This window comes from Saccopteryx bilineata, chromosome 6 (genome assembly GCF_036850765.1).
Source record: "Saccopteryx bilineata isolate mSacBil1 chromosome 6, mSacBil1_pri_phased_curated, whole genome shotgun sequence".
NCBI classification, from domain to species: Eukaryota; Metazoa; Chordata; class Mammalia; order Chiroptera; family Emballonuridae; genus Saccopteryx; species Saccopteryx bilineata.
This window is the reverse complement of record NC_089495.1, coordinates 201,453,752-201,479,946: the sequence shown is the minus strand read 5'-3', so window position 1 is coordinate 201,479,946 and position 26,195 is coordinate 201,453,752. Positions and strand designations below refer to the sequence as shown.

At 54.2% G+C, this 26,195-nt stretch overlaps 1 protein-coding gene across 3 annotated transcripts in view; it reads left to right on the top strand.

Annotated features, from left to right (window-relative positions):
- Nucleotides 1-26,195, top strand: part of DLGAP4 (DLG associated protein 4) — a 175,099-nt gene that overhangs the window by 146,979 nt on the left and 1,925 nt on the right. For 2 of the 3 annotated variants that reach the window (XM_066237976.1, XM_066237977.1), the window contains 5 exons: nucleotides 13,269-13,630; nucleotides 16,122-16,210; nucleotides 16,708-17,120; nucleotides 24,477-24,568; nucleotides 25,477-25,632. In XM_066237976.1, the coding sequence (XP_066094073.1) occupies nucleotides 13,269-13,630; nucleotides 16,122-16,210; nucleotides 16,708-17,120; nucleotides 24,477-24,568; nucleotides 25,477-25,632 (1,112 nt within the window). Of the gene's footprint in view, nucleotides 1-13,268; nucleotides 13,631-16,121; nucleotides 16,211-16,707; nucleotides 17,121-24,476; nucleotides 24,569-25,476; nucleotides 25,633-26,195 lie in introns of those variants that run through there. The other variant, XM_066237978.1, reaches the window with a different exon arrangement.

Here is a 26,195-nt window from a genome sequence, read left to right as displayed (position 1 = left end):
TTACAGACTTCCCTGCTTGCTGCCTCCTTAGGGTCTTCCAGTGGGAAGGCCCTGCAGGCCTGTACCACTCTTGGGGCAAAGTCAGCGATGGGGTCCTATCTCGTGTCAGCAGGCATTGGCCAGGGTACCTTTTCTGGGCCAGGATGGGGCCACAGGGATGGGAGTCATGTGGTCCTTCCTTCAGGGCTCAGATCTAAAGGGAGAGGGCTGTACAACAGTGTGGTGGCGAGAGCCTGTGGTGCATCTAAATCTGGGGTATTGATCCAGTGAGGGGAACCAGGCAGAGGCCAGGAGCAGTCAGGGAAGGCTTCTCAGAGAGAAGAATGCTGGACCTCAGATCTGCAGGAGAAGGTGGAATGGGGCAGTGTTACACAGGCAGGGAGTGGCCGGTGCAAAGGCCTGGGAGCTGAGAGCATGGTGTGTTGGCATGAAGGGGGTGCTGGAGAGAAGTTAGAGTGGTGCTTGTCAAGGCAGGGATGCCAGTAGTCAACACCCTAAAGTATTAGAACGGTGACACAGGCCCTGGCCGGTTGGCTCAGTGGTAGAGCATCGGCCTGGCGTGTGGGAGTCCCGGGTTCAATTCCCGGCCAGGGCACACAGGAGAGGCATCCATCTGCTTCTCCACCCCTCCCCCTCCCCCTCTCCTTCCTCTCTGTCTCTCTCTTCCCCTCCCGCAACCAAGGCTCCATTGGAGCAGTGTTTGCCCGGGCGCTGAGGATGGCTCTGTGGCCTCTGCCTCAGGCGCTAGAATGGTTCTGATTGCGGCAGAGCAATGCCCCAAGTTGGGCAGAGCATCACCCCCTGGTGGGCATGCCGGGTGGATCCCGGCCGGGCGCATGCGGGAGTCTGTCTGACTGCCTCCCCGTTTCCAACTTCAGAGAAATACCAAAAAAAAAAAAAAAAATCTTAAAATGGTGACACAAAAGTGGCATGGGGGGGTGGCTGTGGGTCCTCAGGCCTGGCACTGGACGTTCCTCACTCAGCCCCTTGCAGGGAGATGACCCCCACCTCTGCCTCAGCCAGGAACCCCCAGCCTCCAGTCTGGAAAGTCCCCGGAGGGCCTGAGATTGGGCAGCAGCTCCAGGGGCCCCCTTGCTAAGGAGATGTTTGGGTCTCTCTAGTGATTGTAATGCCATGCCCTCACCTGCCAACGCCTTTCCCATCTGTTCTCAAGAGACTCAGCAGTCCCAGGGCAGTGGACAGGGCAAGCCAGTGTTCACATCTCCCAGACGAGGGAACTTGAAGCCCAGGGAACCTATATTGATCGCTGAGTGGGTGCAGGAGCCAGCGCACGTGCTCAGTGCGCTGCCAACTCCGTGGCAGGTGTTGGGGGGAAGCGATTGGCAGCTGAGCACATTCTGAGGATGGGCTTAGCTCTCAGGTGGAGCCCCATGCGGCCACATTCCCAGAGGAGGCTGTCTGAGGCCCTGGCGTCAGCCCTCACATCATTTCCCATGTAGCTAGGCTGTATGAAGTTCTCTGTCTTTTCTGCTTGTTGATGACAATTCCCTGGAGACAAAAAAAATTTGAATTATGAATGTCATATCCACAGAAATGATATCTGATGTTACTTCTAGAACTGGGTTTGAAGTAGGAGGGCAGAACAAGAACATTTCAGGCCTGGGAGAAATCTTAAAGGTCACACCCGTGGGTGTTTGTTGGAGTCCCTCTCCAGCAGCCATCGTGCCCATGTCTGGCCTCACCTCCTAGGCAGCTCTGCTTCTTAGAAAGCGTCTCCTGATAATCATGTAGAATCTGCTTGCCCTTAACAGCCTCACCTCCCTGTCCCTGATCTGGTTGTGGTGTGACGACCAGGACTATGTATGTGTGATCATCCTCTGGGTGGTGGAGGACAGTAGCCGTGCCTTGCCGATTGCCTCTCTTTTCCTGGTCACTGTCCCAGTCTCTGAGCCCACACACGTGACAGACTAGGTGTGACTCATGCACTTGGGTCACACTCCCTTTGTGGCACATCTGTGACAGACATCACTGCAATCAGTCACAGCTCTCTTGTTCAGCCTGTCCCAGGTTTTCTCATGCATTGCTGCTCCATGTGGCTGCATATATCAGTAGGAGAAGCATTTCATTGTGGCTTCTGCACTTTATTGTGAGTTCCTTGAGGACAAGGACTCCTCACCCTTGGTCCGTAGGGCCTGTCCAGAGCCCCACGCGAGGCTTCCCCTCTGTAAATAAGCAGTTTTCATAATGGAGTGCGTTTGAGACTTCTCTCCATGTGAATTGCTGTCTTCTCATCAGACCCCTATTTGGCAATGTCCCTTCTCTGGAATCACAGCAATACCCCCCTTATCCAGAGTTTAGTGGAAGCTGCCCCCCTTTGGCCCTGCACCTGTTAGCACAGCCTCAGGTCATGTGTCTGTCAGCAAGAGTCGCTAAGGCACTTTTCCACATATGCTGCTTTCTTTGTAATTGTCTTACTTGTGATCCCAAAACTAGGATTTTAATATAAGCTCTGAGGACAAGGCCCTGTCCTGTCCCACGTCTCTGTCCCCAGTCCTGGCACTGAGGCAATCAGCTTTGCCTGTGTTGACCTGAACTGAACTCGTGGTTTCCCCACTCAATTCTGTACTGTTCATTTCATCCCATTTCTTGGCCGCCCAGGGTTCCTGGCTCCTGATTCTGTCACCCGATATACCACCTGTCACTCCAGACACAGTGAATGAGCCTGTTAACACAATCTTTCTATTCTGGGATACGCTTGGTCATTCAGAGTGACGAGAGGAGCCAGCAATCTAGAGGTGTGCAGGGCTTGGCAGTGTCTGGCTTCGCACACTGGGCACCGGGGCCTGGGACAGCTTTTAAAAAGTCAGGCTTTTGTGCCCCATCACCAGGGTCTGATGTCAGCCCTCCAGAAGTGAGGGTGGTTTTCTGAGGTTCTTCTAAGCAGTCCTTCCCAGGCTGGGCTGGACTCTAGGGCTTTTGAAAGACAGCAACAAGGTCCACATGTTAGAACCAGTATTTGAAAAGCCAAATCATATTTGGAAAGCCAGATCTTGCATTCTCCACCCCTGCCACTACCGCACCAGGTCAGACAGGGGCTGTACACAAAATTTCTGCACTGGACTGGAACCATAGCAGCCAGTGACTAGGGCTATCTTCTCCAGTTCATCAGCACCCACTACTAGTGGATAGCTTTTAATGTGTGAGAAGGTCGTGACTCAATAACCACAGCCTGAAAGCTGGCATCTCTTAAGCTTGGACTCCCCGGGGTGGTGGTAATGTAATAAGGTGTGCTGGGGGGGTAAGGCAGGGGCTCCTGAGCCGAACTGCTAGCAGAGCCAACTCCACAGATGGGTTTCTAAGGATAAATAAGATGAAGATTGTGGCAGATGTCAGCACAGAATGGGCGAGGAGTAAATGTTGTCTGACAGGTTGCTTACTGGATATACTGTAGCCATGGTTTTGAAAATGGGCATGCTATTTGGGGACCACTGTCGGGGGCAAGAGGAGGCAGGGCTCCCAGGAGGCTGCCTTCCTGAACTCTGGAGTTCCAGGCTGGAGGGCCTCAAGGCGTCTTCCTTCCTCGTTGTGGGGGTAACAGGGAGCGTGCCCATACTCGGAGCCTCAGGCAGGGGTCCCTGCTCTGCCACGTGACCCTCAGGGAGCGCATTTGCTTGCCTCTCTGGTCCTCGGTTTTCTTGTTTGTATTGTGAGGAGGTCACATTAGTCTAGTAGATCTCAAAATATCATGTGGGAATTCTGTATGGGTTTAAAACACAAAACTAAGCTGCTTTCAGGCACCTGGAGTGGGTGGGGTAAAGAAGCCTGGTTTGAGATCACTGGAGTTACTGTCTCCTAGGACAACCTTCCAGCCCTGGGATTTGGAAGCTCCACATACTCGTTCCAATCTCAGTGTCTGTGCTGTGTGACCTGGGACAAGTGGCCTCGCCTCTCTGAGCTTTACTTAGAGGTTGTAGTGAGACTTAGCCAGGCTGGAGAAGTCCTAAGTAACCAGGATACCCATGTCAGCAGTTTTGGTGTTTTTGATGAGAGGGCATCCGGGACCCCACATCTGAAGAAGGGCCGGAGGAAGGCTGTGGGCAGCAGGGGTCACAGGCCGGCCAGGGCCGCTTTCTCTCCATGTGTTCAGGTTCCGGGACGAGGGGCACCAGGCCTCAGCCCCCATGGCCAGCAGAGACGGAGGCTGCATCATCTGACTCGGGAGATCGTCGGACCAGGGCTAGAGGCCCCGGTCGCTCTGACTAGAGCACTGGCCTAGCCAAGATTTCCTAAGTGGCCCTTCCCTCCAGCCCTGGGCAGTGTGGTAGAGGAGCCGCTAACAGGCAGGCTCTGAACCAGGAGGCTGAGCTCAGAGCCCGGCTTGTGACTGGAGGCCAGCACATCTGTCTGCTGAGCCGGGGTGATGCTCTGCAGCTCGGGACATCACCTGATGAGCAGTTCCCCATCCTCTGAGAACCACCTGGCCTGACCTGGGGGTCCACCTGGAGGGCACTCCTAAACCCCTCCCTCCGCCCCACTGGCTTGAACACGCCAGGACAAAAACCCCTCACACCCTTGACCCTGACTGGGGCGTGAACAAGGCTCCTGGGGCGCACCTGTCTCCAGAGGGACAGCGAGCACTGCTCTGGCGACCAGGCGGGTCCTCTCAGGCAGCTGCTCCGGGCCCGCGAAGGGAGATGGCCTCTGAGCACCAGATGGGGCTGGCCTGCCCCCTGTGTCCGGGCCCCGCAAGCCTAAGACCAGACCAGACCTGGCCTGCCAGCAGAAAGGGATTTCCCCCGCCAGACTCAGGCACAACCAGCAGGGCCTCTGGCTGCCTCAGTTCAAGGTCCCTGTGGGTCTCCTGCCTTTCCCGGGAGGCGCTCTTATGGACAGGCTTCCCGGGAGCAGGGCAGAGGGCTGGAGCGTTGGCAGGAGAAGGAGGTCTGGGGGCAGCTGCCCCAGCAGTCACCAGTTGTGTGCCACAGGCCACGGTAGCTGGCAAGCGTGGATCTGCACAGTGTTTTTTAAAACTTTGAATTAACAAACTCCGTTTTTAAACTTAGAGGTTTTTTATCGCTTCTTGGCCTTTTGGCTAAAATCAAACATAGGTACCTGTTCTTACCAGTTTAAACTCCAGAGGTTTTATGTTTTTGAGTCCAAATTTCTGGCTTTTTGCACAGATTTGGCAGCTCTAACAATGCTAGGCCCAAATCTCCTCAGGGCAGCTTTGGGCCAGAGGAGTTAGATGCCCAGTCTCCCGTAGACATTTGAGCTGACCTCCAAGGCCAGTGCCCTTAGTTTACAGCTGGGAAGTAAGGCTCAGAAGAGATTAGGGCCTTCGTCAGTGTTGAGTTTGGAACCTGGCACCGGAGCCTCGCAGAGCAGAGCTTCTGACCATCACCACTCTTAAAAGGAAAAAGCCTCTCATCTATAAAACATCAGTGATAATGATCTCCTACCCTAGGCCTGTGTCTGGAACAAAGTGGCACCTGGCCCGGGACTCACTCCATAATGATGCCTTTAAATCTGTACATATGATGTGCCTGGCCGGGAACATGTGGCCGGAAGCACTGCCTGCTTTCTCTGCCACCTTCCGGAGATGGTTATTTTTCAAACAGTTTCTGATGCTCAGTGCTTAGGGTTTGTTGAGCTCTCATTATTATGGTCTCACTACCGAACTTCAAGCACAGCTCAAAGCTCTACCTCCCACCAGATTGGTGTGTGTGTGTGTGTGCGCACACGCATATGTTGGAAACTGATCTAAAGGGAGTTCAAAGCCCCGGCCCTGGGCACTAGATGCCAACTTAAGAGTCAGAAATAGGTCATTCAGTTTCCCTGAGTCTCATTTTACCCAGTTATCAAATAGAGGTTTATTCATTCATTCAGTAAATACTTACTGAGCCCAGCCATGGTACTGGGCCTGGTGCTGGGAAGGCACCCTAATTTTATGAGACAGTTAAGGAAGGTCCCCGACCCTCTTTAAGATACTCAGGATCCCTGTCTGGTAGGGGAGAGAGACAAATGAACCAATAAGTTTATCAGTGCTTGAATAAAACAGAGTCCTCAGAGAAAGAAGCACAGCTTTAAATAGGGTGGTCCGGGAGTCCCTCATTGAGTAGATGACACCCGAGCTGAGACCTGAAATCAGGATGAAAAGGAGAAAAAATGAAAATATGGGGGGTGGGTATCATTTCAAGCAGGTCCAAAGGCCCTGAGGTAGGCACACACTTGGCGTGTTTGAGGAATAGCAAGAGACTGGTGAGGCTGAAATGGACCGAGCAAGAGGAAAGAGCAGGGGCTGAGGCCGGAGAGAGAGGGCAGTGCCCAGTCCCCGTTGTAGGGCGAGGTGGGTACTGCAGATCCTCTTCATGGAGTGGGCAGACTTTGAAAAGCTTTAGAAAGGGGAGGAAGTAACCCAATTTGTATTTTTAAAATTTCTCAGACTGCTGTATGGAGAGTTGGGCCACCAACAAAGCCCGGAGGCCAGAGGGTAGGAAGTGGAAGCCCAGACCAGGCTGCTGGGGCTGAGAGAAGCGGGTCTCTGTCAAGTGTGATCTCGTACGGGATGAGTAGGATGGGGGAGACGGGAGTTCCAGGCTTCCAGAGTGTGGAACTGAGTGCGAGGGGGAGGAGACTAGGACTCACGCTGGACGTGCGCAGCTTGTGGTGGCCGTGACACTTCACGCAGAACTGCCTAATCCCCTGGGCTTCTGAGATAGGGGGGATACACCCTGCCAGCTGCGGTCAGGTCTGCATGCTGTAAAGGCCTCTGACTGCAGGCTAATTTGGGATGACTTTTATGAGGGATTCTGTGCAGAACGAAGATGTCTGTTTCTGTTGCCCAGGTGCTCCGGGAAGCCTGTCTGGGAGGAGGCAGCCCTCTCTCAGGCCTCCTTGCCTCTGTTCCTGTCTCCCTCCTCCAGCTAGATTATCTGATTCCACTCTGCCAAGCTGTGCCCTGCTCAGGTCTGCCTTCCTGTGTCTGGCTCCCCTGCCTGCTCCTTTGCTCACGGACGATTCCCTCCCCTGGAAGCCCTGCCTTTCCTTGCCACTCAGTGGCTGTGGGCCAGACCCAGGCAACCTTAGTACCTTTCAGAAAGCCTGCCCCAGGCTGTCCCCCAGAGGTGGATCCCCCCTCCTTCATCCAGAAACCGTGGTAACAGGAGTTAACAGGGTCCCTCCCACCCCATGATTACAAAGCACTGTCATGTCTGTCATCTCCTTGGTTCCTACTCAGCACATTGGGTCTCTCACTCCTTTTTCTGAGTGAGACGATGAACATACCCAAGGCGCGCCTCCACATGGTCCTCACTGGGTTACAGAATGGATGGGGCGTAAGGGAGTGGTCAGCCTTCGGCCCCAACACTGCCCAGGCTGAGAGGTGAGCCAGGCGAGTCACTCCACTTCCAAGCCTCATCTGTAGAGTGGGGCAGTGACAGACGGCTCACACATACCTATTTGGGGGATTCAATTGGCTAAAGTACCGTCAGTTTTCATTATTTGTGGTAGTTATGTTCATAAAGGCTCACCAACACTGACTTAGCAAATATTGAACCACTGCTCCTAGGGAAACGCAGGGTCCTTGCAAGCCTCTGCTCACATTTGCACCAACCAGTCAACAACACATAAGCTTCTTTTATGTGTGTTTCTGTTTAAAGACCTATTTAACATGTTGATTTATCAGCATTGCCCTCAACCAACAGAATAACTCATGCCTGACGCTCATCACACACAGGCATGTCATGGCCTTCTTCCACTTAGGAGCACTAGACAGCACTTCAGCACAGCACAGGGCCATCTTCAACAGATCACCAGCAGAAAGCACGGACGTGTGGGGGGAGACCAGGAAAAGGACACTTGCCGACAGCGTGAGAGCGGGAGCGGCAGGCAGAGCGCCACCTTGTTCAGCCTCACCTGGGAGCTGGGCTCGGCTCGGGCTTTGTCAGTGTCTGTGACCATGCAAGCCCATGTGGATGTGGGGTTACAAATACATTTCAGCAAGTAGGGAAATTCGCAGATAAAGAATTGTGAATAACAGGGACCCATTATGCAGGAAAGTGCTTGCCTAGTCAGTGCTCAGTGAAGGGCCACCATCGGCATTGGAACCGTCCCCAACAGGAGTGTGTCCTGGCTCCAGATATGGCTGAGGACAGGCCAGGGCTCCCTGCGCTTGGTGGCTTTGTCTCCCCAGCGGGCTGCCTTTCTGACTCCTATGGACATGGTGGTCCAAGGCAGGTGCAGGTTCTGGAGGCCCTGAATGCCCCTGAAGGGTTCGTTCCAAGTCCACTGGGTCAGTTGTGGCACCACTGAAAGAATTTGAACCACACAGCAACTGGGTGGGTCCCTCAAACATCTGGTAGGGGTGGAGAAAGGACAGGAACGGCAGGAGGCTGGGGGCCAGGGAGCAGCCCTGTTGATGGTGTGGGGGACATGGCTCTGGGTCCGTGGGGGAGGGGAGGGACGAGAGGCCGTTAGGGGGTTAGAGGAGCCAGGAGGATGTTGAGAGGAGAGGTGCTGCCGGTCCCTCTTGCTGGAGTTTGAAATTCAAGTGTGATCACTTGAAGCTGTTGAGGTGCAGCGAGGAAGGTGACTCCTGGACTGCCACAGTGGGAAAGTGGGGGTCACGTGGCTGCCAACAGGAAAATGGCTCTGCGAGTAGTCTGTCTCTGACCCTGCCCTGGCTGCTTGAGCTCCCTCCCAGCCTCCCTGCTTGGGGGGAAGAAGCAGAGGGAAGCAGGGAGCTCTGAGTGTGGGCGGCGGGAGCCTCGTTTGTGCCCCACACTGGTGAGTGCTTGAGGGAGCCGGGTGGCCTGACAGGTCCCGCAGTGCCAGAGGATGGGATCTTCTAGGTCCTCAGCCCTTCCTCTGACAAGCCTCTCCTAAGCTCAGCAGAGGCAGCCAGGACAGTTAAGGAGGTTTTGGCGCTGAGCCCAGCTCTGTCCCTTCCTGTGGGGCGTTGAGTGGGCCCCCTTCTCTCCTGTAAAGCCTGTGGCGGTGGCTCCCATGCTGACTGTGGTCCCCTGCACCCATTCCTGTTCTAGGCCCCTTCAGCCCCTGCCCCGCTCAGAGCCCTGGGAGGCAGCAGGCAAGCATGAGGGCTGTGCTGGGCCTCAGACCGAGTCCGCCTGGGCCTCCCAGGTTCTTGCAGGGGGGCTGGCTTCCTGGGGTTGCTGTGTCCTCCGGATCTCAGGTGGAGTCACAGCCACTCCTCTGAATCTGAAGCCATCTTACACACCTTGACACTAAAAAACAAAATGCAGAAACAAATTCACTGTGACCTAATCCATAGAGTTTGCCAGATAAAAATCTTGGGGCAGAAGGCAGAAATGAGACAGAGGGAGCATCTCCTTAGAAGAAGCAGGCACTGTGTGCTGGGGGCAGGGAGGCCGGGCTGGGTGTCTGGGGCCAGGGCAGGCTGCTTGGAGGAGGTGTTGCACAGCTGGCTTCTGTCTGAGCCTGGGCATGAGGGACTGGCATGGCCAAATGGGGGGCAGGAAAGCATGTGGCTCCCGGGGGGGGGGTCAGTGTGCCCATGCCGCTGTGGTGCAGTGACACCAGTCAGGAGCTTTGAAAAGAGGCACAGGGAACCAGCTGGAAGAAATGGTCATCCTGGAGGGATGCTCACCTCTAAGCTCCCCAGGCACAGGGGACAGTCCTCAAGAGTTAGACCGTGTGCCATGGGGTTCATTGTGGCACACAGAACGTCTCCCTAGAGCGGGGAGGGCCACAGTCACATCCTGGAGGGTGCAAGTCTGGCCCCCTTTGGGGCACTTGCTTCTCTAAAGTTTAATTGGCAAATGCTGGTTATGCACTCTGGGCTGGGCACTGGGCCACCGGCACACATGGGACACACTGTCACTCGTAGTCATGGCCACAGCCCTGAGTACTCCAGCTGATCCACAGAGAAAAGAGAGAGGGAAACTGCCTGGGCCGGAAAGAAGTGGGGGGAGAGACTGGCTGGGGGAGGGGAAGCAGGGAGGACACGAAAGGGGGTCCTGGCAGAAGCAAGGACACATGCACAGGCTTGGGCGCACGAAAAGCGACGTGTGTTTGGTTTTTGGCGCTGCAAAGGGGCATGCTGGGGGTGGGAGGGCAGGAGGTGGGACTGCAGGAGTGGGTGGATGGGTGGGGCCAAGCCAAAGGGCTCCAAGTTTGCGAGGGGACTAGAACTTCAGGAGCCTTCACTATGGCTATTATGATTTTTGGTAATGAGGAGAGGGGAGTGGGTTGGGGTTAGGGTAGGGTGCTGGTTTTGTAGCAATGATGAGGTTCATTTTCTCATTCAACAAATATTTATTGAGAGCTTTCAGTGTTTGAGGTATTGCCTGGTTCTGAGATGCGACCCGCTGTGCTAAGACAGTTCCCCCAAACGCCCTGGCCTCTAACCCTCACGGAGATCCCTAAGTCTGAGACAAAGGTGATAGGCACTCTGCGGGAGGTCCCAAGTGACAGGAGAGTAGAGGACAGTCGGGAGGTCCCCGGGGGGGGGGGGGGGGGGGACGCGGAAACGTGAGGAGTGAGAGAAGCTTCCCAGGCAGGAGAAACAGCACAAAGTCCCTGCGGCGGGACGAGTGTGACGGTACTGGAAACAGTCCGGAGCGCAGTGCTGGAAGAGGCAGGGGGGTGACGGCCTCTTAAACAGCAGCTCACACGGTGAAGAGGTGTCCTGTGCCATCTGGTCTCATCGCCCTGCCTGGGGCGGGGGCAGGATGGGACAGAGCTCAGAGCTGAGCAGTGCCTGCCACCCAGGGAACCCACAAGGCCCCAAAATCCTGTTAGTCACACTGCTTATCTGTCTGTGACCTGTGCCCCAGGAGACATAGAGAATCCAAGATAAGTTTACTTTTCCTCTTAATCGCATCTGGCCATCTGGCCTGGCCTCTCACTAGTTTATTTTTCCTCTAATGAGTGGCTGCTTCAGCCTCTGAAAATACATCAGCAGGCCTCTGGGTCCAGATACTGTGAGAGCAGGTTTGGAGGGTTAGTCCTCAGTCCAGACTCCTGGCCGTGGGCAGCCCCTTGTCTCCTGGGGTGAGGGCTTGCCCCTCCCACCAGACTCCTGCACACACAGACCCCTCCAGGCCAGTGTCGGCCTGGCCCCCCTGAGCCGCTGCCTCAGCCGGGCTCAGAGCGCAGTTCTGCCTCCTCCTCCTCACTGCTCCCCTCTTTGGGGAGATAGTCCCCCTATGAACATTTTGAGCAGATTAGGGCTTCCCTTTCCTGATGTAGGGCAGAAGATGCCAGTGAAGCCATGCTTCCTTGGTGAGATAGAGGCCAACACGTCAATTCCTGAATCCGCAGGGAGCCCTGTCTGCTGGGCGTTGGTGGCCACCAGCTGTGGTGGGTTGCTCTAAGTGTCTGACTCTTAGGAAAAACTGCCCTCAGCAAGTCAGAAGACCACCCCATCCTCCCTGCCAGTAGCTAGGAGTGGTAAAAGTTTGGCTCCCCTCCCCCATCGAGGCCTGGCTCTCTCCACCAGAACCCAGGCGCAGCCATGCTGGGCTGGGGCCTGTCTGTCTGAGCCTTACCGCCCCCCCCCCCCCACCGTGATGCGGCCTGTGCAGTCACTCCTGTGTGCGTGCATTTAGCTTGTGCCGTCCCATCACGTGTGTAGTTCATGTGTCTGCAGTCAGGATACGACAGATAGCTCCATCAGTTAGCACACGCAAGGATTCCTCTTGTCACCTTAAAACCACACCCGCCTCCCTGCCGGCCTCTCCGCCAACTGCCAGTTTGTTTCCATCTCTATAATTAGGTGATTTCAAGAATGTTTTTTTAAATACACTCGACTTTCTCAGATTGTTTTTTTCACTCAGCATAGTTCACTTGAGATCTCATCCAGGTTGTTGCTTATATCAATAGTTCATCTCTTTATCGCCGAGCAGCGGTCCATGGTCTGGGTGCAGTTTTTAACCAGACACCCACTGAAGGACATTGAGGTTGTTTCCAGTGTTTGGTGACTGCAAATAAAACTGCCATGAGCATTCGTGTTTTTGTGAACGTGTTACCATTTCTATGAAATAAATGTCCGAGGGCAAGTTGCTGGGTTGTATGGTAATTGCATGTTTAGCTTTAAAAGGAAATGCCAAACCATTTTCCAGGGTGATGATATCATTTTACATTTCCACCAGCAATGTTACCTGATTCAGTTTCTCTACATTGTTGCTAGCTTTTGGTGTTGTCACCCTATTTTAGCAATTCTGTTAGATTTGTTTAGTGATAACTCATAGTGACAGGTGGCTAGATTCTGTGCCTCGTTCTGGGCCAGCCCCTGTGGCACTGGCCTCATTTTGTGGGTTTCCATTTGGCCATCACTGTCTCCCTAAGTGGTAGTGAGGGCAGGGCTTAACCTCATTCATCTGGCTCCCATTGCCAGCAGGGGCCTGGACCCAGCTAGAGGCTTGTTTCACAGTCCTCCCTGGGGTTAAGGTGCTGAGAAAAGCCAGAGGATCTGACCCAGCCCCTCACAGAAAGTAGCTCCTGTTGTTTACAAAGCACCTTCCATTTCAGACCAAAAGTTCAGCATTAAGGGTCCAGCTGTGGGCCTTTGATGTTCTGTTCCCCTGCTGTGAGCCAGGAGGGCTGCCTAGACCAGGCTGGGAATGGGGTTTAGAGGTAACCTCAGCTCCCACCCAGGGCAGGTCCCGGTTCCCTGAATCTTGGTGGTGAACAGAGAGGCAGACCAGGAGTCATGGAATCTCAAGAGAGGCAGACAGGGGGTGTCTTGTTTTCACATACCACATACTGAGGGAGGCAGGTGAGAATGGCAAGATGGGGGAAGGGTTAGCTGGGCCCTGAAGGATGTGTTACGGTCTCTGATCAGACATGGAGGGGGCATCCAAGTAGAGGAGCGGGATAGAGGACGGTACAGCAGGAGGAGATGAGCAGGAATCTCTCACTGAGCCTGTGAAAAGCAAGATCAGCTATTCCTTAGTTGTTCTGACTCTGCTGTCACTGCCTCCCCATCACAGGTCAGGCTCTGTCACAGCCTGTGGCACCATGAACTCTACCTTTTAGCCCATGCCCCAGCTGGATAATACCTTTGCGTGTGACTATGAGGTGGAGGGTGTCTGTAGTCCTTGTTGGCATCCCCACTAGACTTGGCCTAGCATGAGAGTGGCCAGGGCCTGTGCCTGTGCCTGTCTTGATCATTGCTGCATCTGACCCTCATTCTCCCACTCCGGAAATCCTTGTGGGGACGGCTGAGGCCAGAGCTAGGGCCAAATCAGGTAGGGCCTCTGACTTGAAAGGGGCTTAAGAGAGTTCATGGGCTCACCTTCTCCCTGCCTTCCTTTCACCCTCTCCAGGCTCATCATGCCTAGTGGCGTATAAGAAGACCCCTCCACCGGTCCCTCCACGCACCACGTCAAAGCCGTTCATCTCAGTCACGGTCCAGAGCAGTACTGAGTCTGCCCAGGACACCTACCTGGACAGCCAGGACCACAAGAGCGAGGTGACGAGCCAGTCAGGCCTGAGCAATTCATCAGACAGCCTGGACAGCAGTACCCGACCACCCAGCGTGACACGGGGCGGAATCACCGCAGCCTCCGAGGCCCCTGAACCACCCGCAAAACATGCAGCTCTGAAGAGTGAACAGGGGACGCTGACCAGCTCCGAATCCCACCTGGAGGCCATCCCCAAAAGGAAACTGTCATCTATAGGAATACAAGTAGGGGACCCTTTCGTACTCTGTGTCCTCGGCCCTCTCCGCGTGCCTGTCTGTGTGTAGTTACATACGGTAGAGGCCCACTAGGCATCCTGGGCAAAAGCAGTGTATCTGTGTATTTTGGGGGAGCAGTTCCAAGTGGCCAAACTGAATTCCAGCCCTAGCCACACCTTCCTTGAGTTCACCCATGTGTGCTGCAGTCTGCAACATGGGTCCTGTCCCTGCTCCTCCAATGGGTCGTCCCAGTGAATGTAGTTACACTCAGCCAGCCATCTCCTGTCCACTGTTTGTCCACTGTCTGTCTGTCCACTCCACCTTTTGCCCTGCCAGCCGACACATGGGAGGCGGGACTGGCCTAACGGTTCTCTAATCCAAGGTCAGCTCGGGTGTGGAGGCCACAGCCCCGCCTGGTGGTGGGAGCAGCGTGGAGTATAGACGCGGATGGGCCAGGGGCCCAGGACCCAGGGCCCTGGAGCCATGGGGGTTGCTCGAGGGGAACTCTGCCCAGAGCCCTCTCAGGCCTTGGGGACAGGTAGGTGTCTCAAGGCACCGGGCCCATGTCAAATTGAGAAGTGTGGTGCTGTTCCAGATGCCGCCCTCCGTGGGGAAGGACCCAGGGATATAGCTTCCCAGGACCAAGCAGCCAAAGCCAGCAGTCCCTCCTGGAAGCCCAGTTCACTGTGTACCCCTGGCCATGACACACAGCAGGGCAGGGTGTGCCAGCGTGCCCGGCACCGCGCCTCCTGCATACAGCAGCCTCAGTGATGTTTCCTGGTAGAGGGGGGAGCTTGGGTCCTGCTGTGCAGTTTCCCAGAGTTGCTATGCATACAGATTGAGAGGAGTCTCCCTGCCCTGGCTAGACCTCCAGACTAAAGTAGAGCACACGGCAGCTACAGTGGGCCGAGAGCTTGGGGGCGATGGAAACCGCCCCTCGAAGCCCAGGGCACGATCAAGGAGATGGAGGTGGTGTGCACTGTGGCTTAGGGTTGGAAGGATCTCCATTTCCCAGCTGCCCCTGAGCAGCTGGACCTGGCCAAGTAGGTGACAAAGCACTAGAATGCAGAAGGAACATGGGACACCAAGGGGGACTGAATGGGGGCCAATTTCTTGCACTTGCCCGAAATGTTTTCCCCAAGAGGCAGCTCTGGACTTCAGTCTCCCCACAGACAGGTGAGAGTTGGTCAGAAGACACTTCTGTTCTCTGGGCTCCTTCATGAGGTTCCCAGCCCCTGCCCTGCACCGTGCTCCAGGAACACAGACAGTAGCCTGCTTGCTGACTCTTGGTCCTGGTCACCCAGGGTCTTAGTTTGGGCAGCCCACCCTCTCCTGGCCAAATCAGATGCTCTCATCTTTCCAGAAGGTCTGAAGGAGAGTCAGGCTCATCCTTGATTCCTTTTACCCAGAAGTTCACTCGGGGATAAGGACTCTAGTTTCTGGGCCGTCCAGGATTTCCCTTCCCTGGAGTCGCCTCTTCTACCCCCCTTCCATGCTCCTGTCTGGTGATTCGGCACTTCCCGAGTGGGCGCTTGCTGAGGGGGAAATGTGGCTGCACCCCCGGGGCGAGGAGGAGCCCAGTGCCCAGCCCCTGCCCAGAGTGCCTTCCTGGCCCTGCTTCTGTGAAGCGAGAGATGGAGTCCCCGATCTCCAAGGATAGCCTGACACCCTTTCCCCACACCTTTGTGCCTCGAATCCTAGAACCCTCAGCCAGCTGTGAGTGAGCTTCTCCCTCACTGAGGAGCAGTGACAGACCGCCGGCCCAGCTGGCCCATGGCCGCGCACGTCACCATTGCCACGTTCCTTTCCAGTTCACAGGAGCAAAGAGCAAGTGCTAGCTTTGCACTTGGCCCTGGTCCACTAGTGCTGGAGGTGACCTCAGCCAAGTGAGATCAGGGGCCAGGGATGGCACCCCATAGTGTCCAGGAACTTGGGCAGCTTTGGCCTTGGTGGCAGTGTTCTAATCCAGAGTTGCTGGCCGAGGCCGGCCCCTAGTGCAGGCGCCTCCGGCCTGTCCTTCAGCTGTAGGGTTGGGGGACTGACCGTTGCCTCAAGACAGCCCCATCTTCTTCAACTACACCAGATAACGGCTGTGGCTTTGTGTGTGTGTGTGTGTGTGTTCTTTCTCTTTCGTCCTTTTTTTTTTTCTTCTCTCTGATGCGTATAAAGGAGAGGACTAGAAGGAACGGTTCCCACCTCTCGGAGGACAACGGACCCAAAGCGATCGATGTGATGGCACCCTCCTCAGAGTAGGGACAGCCAGTCATCTCACCCCAACCTGTCCCGCCCACCTGCCCGCCTCCGCGCGAATGAGCAGTGCCCGGCTTCACCTGGTCCGGCCACGGGCCCGCGTGCAGTGTCCGCATGCCTCGTGTGTCCGTCCACACGTCCGTCTGTGTTCGCGTCGTCCCACTAATGTGAATTTCAGCAGCAAGTGTGGTGTTTGTTTTTTATTTTTGTCTTTGTCTCCGTGCCGTTGCTGTCATTGTCCTTCAATAAGGTTGACTGCATTCAGCCAGTGCCAAAAGAGGAGCCCAGTCCCGCTACCAAATTCCAGTCCATCGGGGTTCAGGTAGAGGACGACTGGCGGTAAGTCGTGTGGAGGTGACGGCTGTTTCTCCCCCTCCTCTCCTCCCTCTGCTCTCACCTCCCCTGCGCCTTCTCCTGCTCTCCCTACCCACCCCTCCTTGCTGGATTGCTCATAATCAAGCTGGGTCTGGGGTGTGGGCTGCGGCCCAGGCAGGTGGGCGGGCAGACGAGCAGTTGCTCTGTGAGATGAGTCAGCCCGCAGGGGGCCAAGGCTGAGCTGAGACATGAGCTACCCCGATGCTGGTGGTCTTCCTGGCCCCACTGCAGTAAACAGACAACCTTATGACCTGTCCGTGTGTGTGTATGCGTGTGGGCGCGGGCAGGGCTGAGCAGAGAATGAGATGGGGGCTGTGGGACCCGCTTCAGGCGCATGGTGAGCAGATGATGCATCCGTTTCTCTGTCTCCCGTGTCCGGGTTGGGGTGGCCTCCGATCTCTGGCCGTTTTGGTGACTCTCACCTCTTCCTGTCCCCACCCTACTCCACCCCCCACCCACAGAAGCAGTGCCCCCTCTCACAGCATGTCCTCCCGGCGGGACACCGACTCAGATACCCAGGATGCCAATGACTCGAGCTGTAAGTCATCTGAGAGGAGCCTCCCAGACTGCACCCCGCACCCCAACTCCATCAGCATTGATGCTGGCCCCCGGCAGGCCCCCAAGATTGCCCAGATCAAGCGCAACCTCTCCTATGGAGACAACAGCGACCCTGCCCTAGAGGCGTCGTCACTGCCCCCGCCCGACCCCTGGCTGGAGACCTCATCCAGCTCCCCGGCGGAGCCAGCACAGCCCGGTGCCTGCCGCCGAGACGGCTACTGGTTCTTGAAGCTACTACAGGCAGAAACCGAGCGGCTGGAAGGCTGGTGCTGCCAGATGGACAAAGAGACCAAAGAGAACAACCTCTCTGAAGAAGGTGGGTGCACCAGGACATCCCCAGGGTGACGGGAGAAAGGACACAGCTGGTTTCCCAGCTTCTGGCCATACGCCCCGCCCCCCACCCCGTGCCTCCGTGTGAGAAGGGTTTGTCAGGTGTTCTTGGCTCTGCCGTGTGCTCAGCTCTTGTTTCATTGTTTCTTCCATCGACCCATCTTGCTAGCCAAACGTCCTTCCAAAAAGGCTTTATGGTGGCAGTGGCTAGCTGAGTACTCTGTGGGGTCAGCCATATCTGTGTTTGAATCCTAGCTCTTCCCTTCCCAGTGAAGTGACCTTGATCAGGTTACTCCGAGCCTCGGTTTCCATCTCTGTCATGTGACGCTAATCCTACCCTCTAATGCGTAAGCATTCTGTGAGGACTGATGTGGCAATGCATGTGAACGACCCAACAACGTGCTACTGTGCCATAATTACGCCTTTAGCAGCTCTGTATTAAGCACCTACTGTGTGCCTCAACAGGAACTGGGAATAGGTAAGACAGAAGTCATCTTCTTTTCCTCTTATGATTCTTTCTGGACCTCTTTAAAAATGCCCCTGAGAAATTATTTCAAGAAAGCTAAAAATATGTAGGGAGCCTCAGTTTGCAGGTGGTTGACATAGGACAGCGGCGGTTTGGAGGCCGGCCCCTGTAGGAAGCTCCAGGCCATGGTCCCAGGAGCCACAGCCTGTGCTGCCCTGGTTAGCCCCCTCCACAGAACATTCCGGAAGGACAGGCCTCCAGAGGGACAGAGCCAGCACCACACTGACCCCTGATGGGGTGGGGCCTAAAGAAGCCCCTTGGATGATTCAGAGTCACTGTTTTCACTGATCTCGAGGCCAGTTCCCCTCTCTGATGTCACACCCACTGTGTGTGCAAGGAACTGTCATGAGGTATATACTTCATGATTTTTTACAGTAATAGTATTTCAAAGGTTGGAGCGGAGGCAAGGGTCAGGAGAGCACTGAAAGGCCTCTAACAAGCCGCCCAGCCGCCACCCTGCCTTAGCCTTCTTCACCGTCAGTCTCTCAGCCCTGTGTTCTGCATTTATGTTTACCTATATTTTTAATGTGATTGCCTTTTTGTGTGTGTATGTGAGATAGAGACAGAAAGAGGGACAGATAGGGACAGACAGGAAGGGAGAGAGATGAGAAGCATCAATTCTTCGTTGTGGCACCTTAGTTGTTCATTGATTGCTTTCTCGTATGTGCCTTGACGGGGGGGGGGGGCTATAGTAGACCGAGTGACCCCTTGCTCAAGCCAGCGACTTTTGGGATCAAGCCAGTGACCATGGGGTCATGTCCATGATCCCACACTCAAGCCAGCGACCTCAGGGTTTCAAACCTGGGTCCTCTGCATCCCAGTCCAACACTTTATCCACTGCTCCACCACCTGGTCAGGCTTATGTGATTACCTTTTATCTCATCTTTGAAATTCACTGTCATATCAATATATTGATTTCTTGCCATAATAAGATGTGTAGTTAGCTCTGTCACCACTTCCTGTGCCCACCCTCCCTATATTACATCACAGTTTTGGGTTAAACAACAACCAAATTTGTTTGCTAGGAGCATGTAAATATTGTTCACTGCAGAGCCTAATAATATATTATGATTTCTTTTTCTTATACATTTTGTTTTTCCAAGAATGAATTGTTGCCTCCTTTCTTATATACTTTATTTTCTAAGCTCTTATTTGTCATTTTCTCACATGCTCCACAGGATCTGCCAACCCCCCAGACGTGCAGACATGATTTCCTGTTTTTCCTGGTGCCCTCCTCTGCTCTCTCTCTGATCTGGCCAGGGTGCTCCCAGTGACTTCCCTTGTCGCCCCCTGGCGCTGCCCTTCACCACCTGCCCACGGTGGACACCTGCCTCCTGGACCACATGGTCTTTTCCTTCTTGGCTTCAGCCCCTTTTTACTAGAGCGCACCTTCAACTGGAAGTCAGTTTTTGGAAACAGCCCTGTCTTTAATTCAGACCTCATACAGTTTGCTGGGTATAGAGTTGAAAGTAATAAATATAAATTATATATACATGTATTTAATTATATGTATATATAATTTCTATCTATAAATAAAGTTGCAACTAGTTTTTGTCAGAATCTTCAAACCTGTAGTGTGTTAGGTTTCACTACTTGTACTGAAAAGTTTGATGACATTCCAATTCTCAGTCCTTTGTATTTTTCTTTTAAGATTTTATTGATTGATTTTAGGGAGAGAGAAGGGAGGGCAGCCATAAGCATCAGCGCGGAGTGATAAATAGGCATTTCTCTGTGGAGACTCAGGTCTTATGTTTCTGAGAAGTCTTGCATTGATTTTTTAAAATAATTTTCTCTCTTCCATTTGTTGTTTTCTTTCTGAAATTCTTGTCACTCAGATGTTGGACTGCTGGATTGATCCTCAGTCTCTGATCTTTTCTCGTCTCTTTCTGGAAGGCCTTCTTTTTTTGTTCATGCTGTAACAACTTTAAGATATTCACATGCTGACCCTGGCCAGTTGGCTCAGTGGTAGAGCGTCAGCCTGGCGTGCAGGAGTCCCAGGTTCGATTCCCGGCCAGGGCACACAGGAGAAGCGCCCATCTGCTTCTCCACCCCTCCCCCTCTCCTTCCTCTCTGTCTCTCTCTTCCCCTCCTGCAGCCAAGGCTCCATTGGAGCAAAAGTTGGCCCGGGCACTGAGGATGGCTCCATGGCCTCTGCCTCAGGTGCTAAAATGGCTCTGGTTGCAACAGAGCAACGCTCCAGATGGGCAGAGCATCGCCCCCTGGTGGGCGTGCCGGGTGGATCCCAGTTGGGCGCATGCAGGAGTCTGTCTGACTGCCTCCCCGTTTCCAACTTCAGAAAAATACAAAAAAAACAAACAAATAAAAACTAAGCCTTAGGCTATAACGACCCGGCCTGCCTACAGCCTGTCCGCTAGACCCAATACAAACTATAAGCGAGATCTTCACATGCTATAATATTCACTCTTTTAAAGTGCACAACACAGTGGCCGTTAGTATACTTACAGTGTTGTGTAACCATCACTACTATCTAATTTCAGAACACTTTTATCACTCCAGAAAGAAGCCCCATAACTAGAAGCAGTCACCCCTCATTCCCCCCCACCCCACCCAGCTCCTGGCAACCTCTAATTCTCACTCTGTGGATCTGCCTTTTCTGGACATTTATGTAAATGGAATTATACCATACGTGCTAATTGTGTCTGGCTTCTGCTTTGCCTAATGTTTGCAAGATTGATCCCTGTTGTAGCAGGGCGAATGGTGTGTCAGATTGATGGGCACAGATACGGTGCCAGCCTGCACCTGCAGGGGAGGGTTCAGCAGAGGAACAGCGGCTTCTGCCAGCACTTCCTTCTGGGGAGGAAACTGCCTCTCCAGCACTCGCTCTGAAGCCAGACAATTTAGCTCCTCCCTCTATGTGCCTGGCACCTTTCAGACTGCTGCTCCAACGCAGGAACTCGGAGCAAGTGAGTCAGTCAGTGAGAAGGTCTGTGCGGGCCCTTTAAGAGAAATGCCTGGACTCCAGGATCCCCCTCTCTCAGTCAGCCACACTTGGGTCTGGTTTTCACAGCCAGAAATCATGGGGACTTCTCCTCCCAGCAGTGGAACCCTGGCCTGGGCCCCTCACTCCTCAGCAGGAACCTCTGCAGCCAAGAGCTCTCCTGATTTTTAACCACATGGTGTGGGGCCCCGCTGAGCATCTCCACCCCCCACCGGGCTTGCCGTGGTTCAGTAGGTCCTAAACGGGGTGCTTCTGTAGTGGTGGTGTAACTTTGAAGTGGCTGAGGGAGGAGGCAAGTATGGTTTACAGCCTTTGCCATCTTGACTGGAAGCTTCCATGCTCATTACTGAAGAACTGTTTCTCTGGATGCAGAATTCTAAGTCACTACACTTCTCACAGTACCATGTTGTTTTCAGCCATTGTTCTAGTTGAGAGGTTTGCTGTTTAATTCATTCCTTTGGCAGTATTCTTTCCTTTCCCTTTTGCTGCTTTTTAAGAGTGTCTCTTTGTCTTTGGTTTTACCGTAATAAGTATGGATTTGCTTGGGATTCATTTGACCTCCTGACTCTGAGGACTGGTCAGCCATTTCTGGAGAATTCTAAATCACGATCTCTTAGATTTTTTTTTTTTTACAGAGACAGAGAGTGAGTCAGAGAGAGGGATAGACAGGGACAGACAGACAGGAACGGAGAGAGATGAGAAGCATCAATCATCAGTTTTTCATTGCGACACCTTAGTTGTTCATTGATTGCTTTCTCATACGTGCCTTGACCGCGGGCCTTCAGCAGACCGAGTAACCCCTTGCTTGAGCCAGCGACCTTGGGTTCAAGCTGGTGGGCTTCTTTTTTTTTTTCTCAAACCAGATGAGCCCGTGCTCAAGCTGGCGGCCCCGGGGTCTTAAACCTGGGTCCTCTGCATCCCAGTCTGACGCTCTATCCACTGCGCCACCGCCTGGTCAGGCGTGAATATTTTTTTCTTCCATTCAGTCTAGTCTCTTCTTTAGAATGCTGGTTGAGTCTCCCTCCTTTCCATGCCTCTCAGTCACATTCCTTTAGATAGTTTCTCTTTAAAACATTTAGCTGCTGCTTTTATTTCTTAAAAAATAAGGTACCCGGCCCTGGCCGGTTGGCTCAGCGGTAGAGCGTCGGCCTAGCGTGCGGAGGACCCGGGTTCGATTCCCAGCCAGGGCACACAGGAGAAGCGCCCATTTGCTTCTCCACCCCTCCGCCGCGCTTTCCTCTCTGTCTCTCTCTTCCCCTCCCGCAGCCAAGGCTCCATTGGAGCAAAGATGGCCCGGGCGCTGGGGATGGCTCTGTGGCCTCTGCCTCAGGCGCTAGAGTGGCTCTGGTCACAATATGGCGACGCCCAGGATGGACAGAGCATCGCCCCCTGGTGGGCATGCCGGGTGGATCCCGGTCGGGCGCATGCGGGAGTCTGTCTGACTGTCTCTCCCCATTTCCAGCTTCAGGGAAAAAAAATAAATAAATAAGGTACCCAAGTACAGTCTTCCGGTTAGGAATTCTCAGAAGACTTTTCCTTTTATTCCCACTCTACTTTAGACCAAGTCAGGCCCACGCCCTCGGGTCGGGCACTCATTTTATTCCCACAGCGGAGCTGTTCCTGCAGAGAGCCACTGTTACTCAGCAGTGTGACGTCTGCACTCGTGGCCACCGGGCCTTGCAGGTTTGCACCGCCGTCGGCTGGGAGGCCGGACTTCCTCCCGCCCTGGTTCCGGAGCTCACGTGTGTCTCCTGCCACGGCCTCGGATTGTTCAAAGCACCTCCGTCTCTGACCTGCTGTTTTACATAGTCACAGCGAAATGTCACACTTTTCATTTAGTCCCTGGCAACAGTTTTCTGGTGAACGTTCATTTGCTGTTTCTTTAAAACCTCTGTTTACCTCCTATGTTGGTTCTTTTTTAATTGCCCTTTTTTTTGAGAGAGAGAGAGAGAGGAAAGGAGAAAGAAGGGAGAGAGAGGGAAGCATCAGCTCATTGTTCCACTTAATTGCGCACCCATTGATTGCTTCTCATATGTGCCCTGACTAGGGCTCAAACCAGCAACCTTGGGGTCCAGCCAGCACCCTCAGGAAATGAGCCGGCAACCCCAGGATCGAACAGGTGATCTTGGCGTGTTGGGACAATGCTCTATTCACTAGACCACCAGCCAGGGCTTAATTACTAATTTTTCAATGAGCTCTTGTTACTACCTCATTGTGGGGGGACCAGCACTGTGTCCCTTCGGCATCGTCTTTTCGGCATCGTCTTTCCCCAGGCAACTAAAGGGCTGCCCACCACCACAGCTCCCCCCCCTGCCCCCCGAGTCCTTGGTGCTGAATGGGGTTCAGGAAACCCTGCTGCAGGCCACACCCCCTTTTCATGTCAGGAGGTTACTGGCCTCGCCCCTCGAGCTGCGCTACTTCAGAGAATTCAAAACGGCCATCTTTGTCCGAGACCTTCAGCGCCAGACCCCTCCGTGTGTGGCTGCCGCTGCAGTGGTAGCTGTCCTCCCTGTGCACCGGGCTCTGTCAGAGGGTTTGCATTCCGTTTCTTTTTTTTTTTTTTTTTTTTTTTTCATTTTTCTGAAGCTGGAAACAGGGAGAGACAGTCAGACAGACTCCCGCATGCGCCCGACCGGGATCCACCCGGCACGCCCACCAGGGGCGACGCTCTGCCCACCAGGGGGCGATGCTCTGCCCATCCTGGGCGTCGCCATGTTGCGACCAGGGCCACTCTAGCGCCTGGGGCAGAGGCCACAGAGCCATCCCCAGCGCCCGGGCCATCTTTGCTCCAATGGAGCCTTGGCTGCGGGAGGGGACGAGAGAGACAGAGAGGAAAGCGCGGCGGAGGGGTGGAGAAGCAAATGGGCGCTTCTCCTGTGTGCCCTGGCCGGGAATCGAACCCGGGTCCTCCGCACGCTAGGCCAACGCTCTACCGCTGAGCCAACCGGCCAGGGCCGCATTCCGTTTCTTTTGTTGACTCAGATTTTGCTTTTCAGGGAGTTCTCAGGAGAATGGGGGGTAGTATTTCCTATACCATCACCTTAAAACTGAAGTCACACTGAAAGATCAGTCTGTGTTCCTGGCGAAATACTTCATGGCTAACACTTGTGTTGGATTCCGTTTCCTTATTTCTTAAGACTTTTACATTTATGTCCATAGTGAAAGGGATCTGTTTGGGGCATGTCCTGTCTGCCGTCAGGGCTCCTGAAAGGAGTGGTCAGTGTCTTTGTTTACTAGAGGGAGAGAGCCGAGAGAGAGACGAGAAGCATCAATAGTTGCATCACTTGAGTTGTTCATTGATTGCTTCTCATGCATGCCTAGACTGGGGGTGGGGGTGGGGCTCATGCCAAGCCAGTGACCTACACCAACACTCTATCCACAGCGCCATCTGGTCAGGCTGAAATCAGTTGTGTCATTTTCTATATTTACTCTTTGGAAGAGTTTGACTGTAAGACAGTGATTATCTGTTCCTTGAAGGATTTTGTAAAATCTCGCCTGTAAAACTACAGACTTGCTTCACTTTTCTTGGAAGATTTTTAACTTCCGCTTCAGTTTTTAAAAACAGTTATTGGTCTAATATTTTCTGGAAATTTTTTCCATTTAAACTGTTTTCAAACTTATTGTCATAAAAGGCCCTTAGGACTCAGGAGAGGCAGTTCACTTTATATTATATGTATCGTTTGCATTTCTCACAGTGAGAACGGATCACATAAAATGAAGACCACCTGCCACCACCAAATAATGATTGGTCTCCTCAGGTGGGCGGGGCAGTGCCAGCTGTGATCCTGCCCCTCTCCCCCCACACCCCCCCTGCAAACCCTCAGCTCATTGAGTCTTGTCCACCTTCTCTCTCCCAGTCTTAGGAAAAGTCCTCAGTGCTGTGGGCAGTGCCCAGTTACTGATGTCCCAGAAATTTCAGCAGTTCCGGGGCCTCTGCGAGCAGAACTTGGTGAGTGTGATTCTCTTCCTCAACAGCAGGGCCTCCTGCCCGCTCCGCAGGGGCTCAGCCCCTGGAAGCCTGGCTGCTTTGGGGCCTTGGGAAGGCCATGACCATGACCGTATGTGCACACCTAGTGCATGGAAAGGGCTGGAATGATCCTTTCCGGCTGCTAATACCTTTTGAAGTAGAAAAGTACCTAATAATAACCAGTGAAAGTTAAAGATCAGTTAGCACTGATTTATTTATATAAACATATTCTATATCTAAGAAGACAGTCAAGGTAAGAACCCTAAAAACACAAGCACTAGGTTTGGTGGGTTTCCCTGTCCCTCAGCCCTACCTGCTGGGAGTGTGGGAGCCTCACTCTACTAGCTGGTGGGGGCTGTCTGCCAGGTGCAGGGACAGTAGCGCCTGTCTGGGACCTGAGGGGTGGGTTGGCTCGGGCAGTCGTGATGAGGAATGCGTTGTTGGAGAACAGATGCCGGGGAACCACCGGGTTCTGCATCCTCCCACCTGGCTGGCTCCGGGCTTCCTGCCTCGCTGAGCCCACAGCCAGGAACTTGTTCCTCCCTGTCAGATGAGAACAGTCGGCAGCTGGCATGCCTGAGGGGCACGAGGGCCTTCCTCACTGCGGCCCTACAGTGGTGGCCACAGCCTCAGTCCCCTTCCATGTGCAGGGCTGCCTCTCTCCCAGAGATCTCCACCATCAGTGAGGAGGTGGAGAACAGAGTGATGGGAGGGAAACCACCAGGAATTGGCTCCATTCAGACATGCAGATACTGACCCTGGGAACGGGAGCAGGACTGGGCCTCAGGAGCCCGCAGCCACGCCTGGCAGGGCCAGAGGACCCTACTTGGGGTGGGGCGCAGGACAAGCCCCTGCCTCGCTGGTCCTACTGATACCGCTCTGCCCCACAGAACCCTGATGCCAACCCACGTCCAACAGCCCAGGACCTGGCAGGGTTCTGGGACCTGCTGCAGCTGTCCATCGAGGACATCAGCATGAAGTTCGATGAACTCTACCACCTCAAGGCCAACAGCTGGCAGCTGGTGGAGACCCCCGAGAAGAGGAAGGTGAGCATGGAGCAGTGCGGAGGGGAAGTCCAGGGACAAATGCCTGGTCGGCAATAACGCTGCCCACATCGGTCAGTGCTGCTTGGCTCCCTTCTCCCTGTGTCGTCTTTGAGCTGGGGGCTCACGTCCATCCGTGCGCGGGGTCCATGCTCAGCACCGTCCTGCATGCTGCTCGCTGTGAGGTGGAGGCTGCCCCCAGCATGCATCCTGCCATGCACATTCAGAAAGGGGGGCTCCTGGGGAACGTGCCCACAGCCTGGACACTAGTGTAGGCATGGCTGCCGGAGCTCAAGGGGCAGGCAATGGTCCTTCCTGGGGCCACACTGCCCGGAGTAGACGGGGCCAGCCTCGGCCCTGAGGCCCAGGCTTCCATCTGGAGCAGCCAGTGACCCTGTGGTTATTGGTTACTGAACGGTGGGCCTTGTAAGTTCTGATCCTCTAGAACAGCATGTCACCTGGGAGTTGGGACCCTGAATTTAAGTCCCATCTCGGGCCGTGTAACTCAGGTTCATTCCTGCCCGAGTCTCAGGCTCCCAGTGATTCAAAGCAGGGGTGGGAACAGG